Source organism: Nematolebias whitei, unplaced genomic scaffold (genome assembly GCF_014905685.2).
Source record: "Nematolebias whitei isolate Nwh7 unplaced genomic scaffold, NemWhi1 Nwh_scaf_46, whole genome shotgun sequence".
NCBI classification, from domain to species: Eukaryota; Metazoa; Chordata; class Actinopteri; order Cyprinodontiformes; family Rivulidae; genus Nematolebias; species Nematolebias whitei.
Window position 1 is genome coordinate 56,881 of NW_023618591.1, and position 5,909 is coordinate 62,789.

General features: G+C 40.0%; 1 protein-coding gene across 1 annotated transcript; it reads right to left on the bottom strand.

Annotated features, from left to right (window-relative positions):
• Positions 1–1,367: 1,367 nt before the first annotated feature.
• LOC119429193 lies at positions 1,368–2,987 on the bottom strand. Its single transcript, XM_037696869.1, has 2 exons — positions 2,699–2,987; positions 1,368–1,949 (listed from the first exon to the last, which is right to left on the bottom strand). The coding sequence occupies exons 1-2, from the start codon at positions 2,940–2,942 to the stop codon at positions 1,582–1,584; spliced, it is 612 nt and encodes a 203-aa protein (XP_037552797.1). The 5' UTR covers positions 2,943–2,987; the 3' UTR covers positions 1,368–1,581.
• Between the last annotated feature and the right edge of the window lie 2,922 nt (positions 2,988–5,909).

The window sequence follows — 5,909 nt, forward strand, 5'->3', positions numbered from 1 at the left end:
AATGAGGATCTCATGGTTGATGGTTTCAAAGGCGGCATTGAGGTCCAATAGGACAAGCAGTACATAATCACCAGTATCTGTGGATATGAAGATGTCATTAAAAACCTTCAATAGGGCAGTTTCAGTGCCGTAGTGAGGTTTAAAGCCAGATTGGAATAGCTCTAAGATGGCGTGATCCTCCAGGAAGCACCTCAACTGGGACTCAACTATTTTCTCCAGAATTTTAGAAACAAATGGGAGTCTGGAGACAGGCCGGAAGTTGGATACAACTGAGGGATCAAGGTTTGTTTTTTTCAGGAGAGGCTGGACAGCAGCATGTTTAAAGGTTTTCGGCACCATGCCAGTGGATAAACTACTGTTTACTGTAGTGACAAACATGCTCATAGAGGTGTTTAGCTTCAGGTGTTTATCAGATACACACTCAGGTGGGTTGCGGGGCCACGAAATACATCTTGTATTACCATGTACCATATACCAAAAATAGTCCATGCTCAATAATCCAGGTATCCACCTTATTCCGGATTTGGCGCCACTACCCATAATTCATAGCGGAAGCCGGTTGTTTACTTCCGCCCGCGATCCCGCGCTGTTGTTTACGTTTGTGGGTTAACACACTTGCTAGCAATTTAATGTTTTTGACACAAAAGTTTCCTTTACCTGAAGTAAATGGCAGCACATCAGAGGTGGATACATTGCAAGGATGTTTTAAAAAGCTGCGAAGATAAGTCGTTAACTGTGTCTCACCCATCATTTCTCACGGACTGGGTAGATGATATGAAATCATGGCCCGGAATTACCTACATCGATATTATTAATTACCTTGTTTTTTCTGAAGGCGTCGATGGCGAGGAATTGCGGAATTATAAAAGCACAGAGGCGTATAATTACCTCCACAGCAACAAAATAGATACAGTTTTGCTCAAGAAACAAGGCGACTTTATCTTTCTGAAAGCAGCTGTTGAGCCGAGCCAGAGCGTTGGTCAAGCTAAACACTTAGCATGGGTCATGCTCAGAGAAAGTGGAGTGGTAGAAACGGTCGGCTGTTCCTGTATCGCCGGATTGGGAAAATCATGCAGTCATGCGGCAGCTATTCTGTGGAAGGTATATCACTTATCTGGATATCAGAATATTTACATCACTGAATCAGAATCACTGAACTGGGCGAAAGCTGTGAGCTTCCTGTCTGCCTGTGTTTACATGTGGAAGCCAGAGCATTGTGCAGCCTGTGATCTACTGTCACAAAAAATTAAACATTAAAAAGGCTGTACAGTATTTTTATATTATTTGTTTTTAAAAAAGTACAGACTGGATGCAAGGCAACCTAACATTTACAGAAAAGGAAAAAATAAATGACAACAGCAGGGATGTAAATAACTTGTTTCATTTTATTAGGAGCAGTGATAGCTGAAGTCTGTTAAATTGTTACAGGTCCAGAATGCTGTGATCAGTGGAAAGACGGGGCTAGCATGTACAGATGAGCAGCGCAGGTGGAATGCTGGGACAGCAAAGAATCTTCAACCCAAACGTCTAAGCATGATAAACTTCAGACACCACAAGGCAGAGCAGCAGTATAACATCAACTCAAGGGCTGCAGACACGATTAGTCTTTATTTTCATAAGTGTTATAAGGACTTGATCTTGTACAGGCATTGTAAATTCATTGTTGTCATCTCCTTCCAGTGCTGACACAAGAGTGTTAAATGTTTCTAACGCTGTACCAGTGTACAGCAAAGCGTCTGCGTCATTTTGTAGAAGAAAAAATGCAACTTCATCACACTGAGTCGTCTTGTCCTGGACATCTTTTCTGCCAGACGTGTTGCAGTATTGATGATGATCTTTTAGCGAAGGGTCCTCCCACTGTGTGTGGACTGAGTGCAGATGTGGCCCAGGAGGTTGTGTGGAGACGCTAGCCAGGTCTGGGATGACTGACGGTGAATCTACGGTGCACTCTGAATAACACAAAAATACAAAATCAAATCAGCGTAACACAACCTGTCAAGTGTCACTTACCTTATTACGTTTTAGGAAGGAAATTTGTAATTCCACACTCGTACACACATGATACATCTTAAATGTCAATAGTGCTGTTTTAGTGGGGCTTTAGCCCCCTTAAATTTTCCTAAGCCCCATCAAATTATGCTATAATATCAAAATATTGTGATTAGATTTTAGTTTTTCATCCTTAAAAAAATCAGTTGGAGCTAGGTTGCATTTAAGCTTTTTCTTTAAAGAGTTTAAAAGAAGTTTTTTTTTCAGCTGTGTCTGTTTCAAATAACCTGCCTCTAATAACTCAACATATTCTTTATTAACAAAATCCCCAGACTTTTACAGCCCTGGGGGCTGAATTTTACCAGGTTGCTAAATAAAAAGCTATTCTCGGACAGTTACATGAAATCATATACATCTCTGCTAGCATGCTACTGATGTTAATTACTAACCACTTTGTCTTTAAGATTTGGATTTGGCTGCCAATCAAGTACTTTCTCTTAGTGATAAAGTATTTTGGAATTAAATTAATAATACACTAACATCCACAATAACACTGCAACCAGCTAGCGCTGATGCTAACACCATCCACAGTATAGTAATTATAACATTACAATTATAACATTAATAATAATATAATTCAGTAAAAGATAAGAGCTAAGCATGATTAAAATGTGAAGCGGGGACAAATCACATTTTCAATTTCACTCACCGGGAACAGATTCGGCCGTTTTGTCGATGTTGCTGGAAGCTGTCTGGCTCACAGTGGTCCGGATGAGCTGCCTTCTTTTCTTTGGTGGGGCCCGGTCATAGCCCAGATAGAGCTCCGGGTCGGGGTGAAGCTCTGTGGGCTTTTTATCAATAAAATGAAAGGAGCAAACATAAACTCTCTTCGGGGGGTATTTGAGTTTTAAAGCTGCCAGCCACGCTCGTTTTCGATCCTCCTTCCTCGGCATGGAGTGCAGTTCGTAACGCGCTGGGCACACACAGGCCTTTCGAAGATGTGCAAAACAATACGTTTCTAGCTCGTCTTTCAGTTTTCTGGAGCTGTTGTGACAGCCAACAACAGCACAAGTTGAACCCGAACTCATATTAGAATTGTTTAAGCCTCCTGCTACAGCACAAATTACTAGAATTTGTCATTAGCAAAAGTGCCTGTCATTAGCAAAAGTGCCTCTCGCTTTAGCTCACCGGAAGTATAAAACCGGGAAGGGGCGGTACCTGTCTGTCATGGCAGCCCACATACGCTCTTGCAGAATAAGGTGGATACAATCCAACAATTTTCTGTCAGGTAATCTGGACAGTTTCTTTTTTTTTTTTTGCTGAAATGTTTCACCTTCCATCCGGAAGGCTTCATCAATCAAGGAAACACACAACACAAAACTGATTCTTCCCCCAAACATCTTACTCCAAAGTGGAACCAACCAGTTATGTTTGTGCTAAGATGGTGTCTTTGGCACACCCCCTCCTCTTGTGCCAGCCCTCTTCCTCGTCGACAGTCATGTTAAACTGATTCAAAACCAAAAACAGTCCATGCTCAATAATCCAGGTATACAATCCAACAATTTTCAGTCAGGTCATCTGGACAGTTTCTATATGTACCGTATACCTTATACCATATACAATACTTTCAACATGATCAACAGAGGATGCCATCTCCTCTGTGGTCCACACTGCACTCAACCACCTGGAGCAGAAAAACTCTTATTTCTTTATGCTCTTTGTGGACTTCACATCCACCTTCAACACCATGATCCCCCAAACCCTGATGGACAAACTATCCACACTAGGACTAAGCCCCTCCATTTGCAACTGGTTACTAGACTTCTTAACAAACAGACCACAGTTAGTGAGGATCCACAACTTCTCCTCCTCCACCATAACCCTCAGCACTGGCTCTCCTCAGGAATGTGTGTTGAGGCCCCTCCTGTTTACTCTGCTCATGTATGATTGTGCAGCTACCATCCAGGCTGTCACAAAACAGTCACTATATATATATATATATATATATATATATATATATATATATATATATATATGTAAGTGACTGTTCTGATGATGTTTCAACAAATATTTAAACTAATACAGTACTCCCTCGTTAATCACAGGGGATAAAGGAAAAATGGCTAAGTAGAAATAGTAGTACAAGTAGTAAGTAATAGTTTATTTTAGTAGTTTAGTAGTTAGTAATACAGGGACAGACTGGGAAAATAAAAAATGATCCAGGCCAGGAATTTGATACCATCCCAGGCCACCACCACCCTATTAACGCAAACCACCAAGACTGAGTTAAGTTGAGCGCACATTGAATGCATGCCGTCTGCACACGTCATCAACTGAATACCTACAATATAAATGTTTCTGCTGTGGTGCAATAATCTGTCCTCAAATCACATAAACTGAAAATATGTTGCCCTGCATTTTTCTATGCATAAGCTCTTTTAAACTCACTAGGAATATGATACTAGGTATGTTTACATGGACATAAGTAACCGGATCAAATGGCTGTTCAGAATAAAAACGCGTCATGTAAACACCCTGTTCGGGTTCTTTTTTGTTGATTCAACGTGATCCGAAATAATTTGTGATCAGAACAAAACGGGTGGTTTACGACGATTCATAGCCCGAATGGTGCGCATGTAAATGCTTGATCTGTTCGTATCTGATGGTGAAAAACTGATCTGACTGCGCATGTGTGACTTTGCCATTTCCGCCTGGCTAATGCTAATAATATTAGCATGTTGGGGAAGCAAAACTGGTCGGTGAGCGACACAACATTTCTACTAGAAACATTGAAAGAGCTCAAAATGATCTGTATTACCTGTAGCTCAGTCAGGGAGTGCAGTAGCGTCTCTACCGTCATTAAAACCTGTCGCGGGTCTATTTTGGGTGCTCAGGTTTGTTTACGTTTATCATGGAAGTAAACCGGAAGTTGAACTTCTTCTGTGTTTTTTTAAGAAGAGTTTACCACTCTGCGCATGTCAGTACTGCTGTTCAGAACAAAGCCCGCTGCATGTAAACGCTTGTCATGAACAGATTGTGTCCATGTAGCAATACATTTGAATTATTTAATCTGAAAACATTTCAATCCGGTCAAAAAAATGTGCGCATGTAAACATAGCTAATCAATCATAGTTTCATACAGCTAATGAGAGGTACACAGGTGGTGCACTACAGATTTATCGGTTTATTTTTAATCACATTAAACAAATTTTTAACATTAAACTAATTTTTACTCACTTGTAAAATAAAAAACTTCATAAGAACCACAAAAAAAGTTAAATAATTTTATCTGGACCAGTTTTTTTAAGGGAGAAACATTTTGGTTTCCATCTCGAAGATTATCAGTCTGTGGCCTGCCAAACAGATCTGTCCCTATTTTTTATTTTTTTTTAAAGAACCAGTTATCACCACTACTACTAGTACACAAGCAGGCTATGCAGGTGATCACTTCTCTCAGTTATTCTATCAATAATATCCTCTTTGTCCATTTCCATCAGAAAATGAAATACAAAGTAGCAAGGGACTATTGTATACCACAAAGTTTCTATTTCTGAATTTCTGGATATTTTGATTTAGAGGATTGCATTTCTAGTTGATATTGACTGCATTGTGATGCCGTAACAGCTGTGAAGAAGAGTAAGATTTATTTCAACAAATCTGAATCATGGACATGCAGCTTAACCATAGGATCCAAACACAGCTTAGCTCCACACTTCACTTTAGACTGCAGTAAATAAATACATACCTATGTAACCCTGATGTATCCTGATGCATGCTCAATAATCCAGGTAGAAAAATCTAAAAAAGTTAAATCTGGTCCTCTGGACATTCAAAAAAAAAACATATCAAAGCAAATCAACAAAAAAATGTAGAAACGTTTCGTCTCTCATCCGAGAGACTTCCTCAGTCTGAGGAGCTGT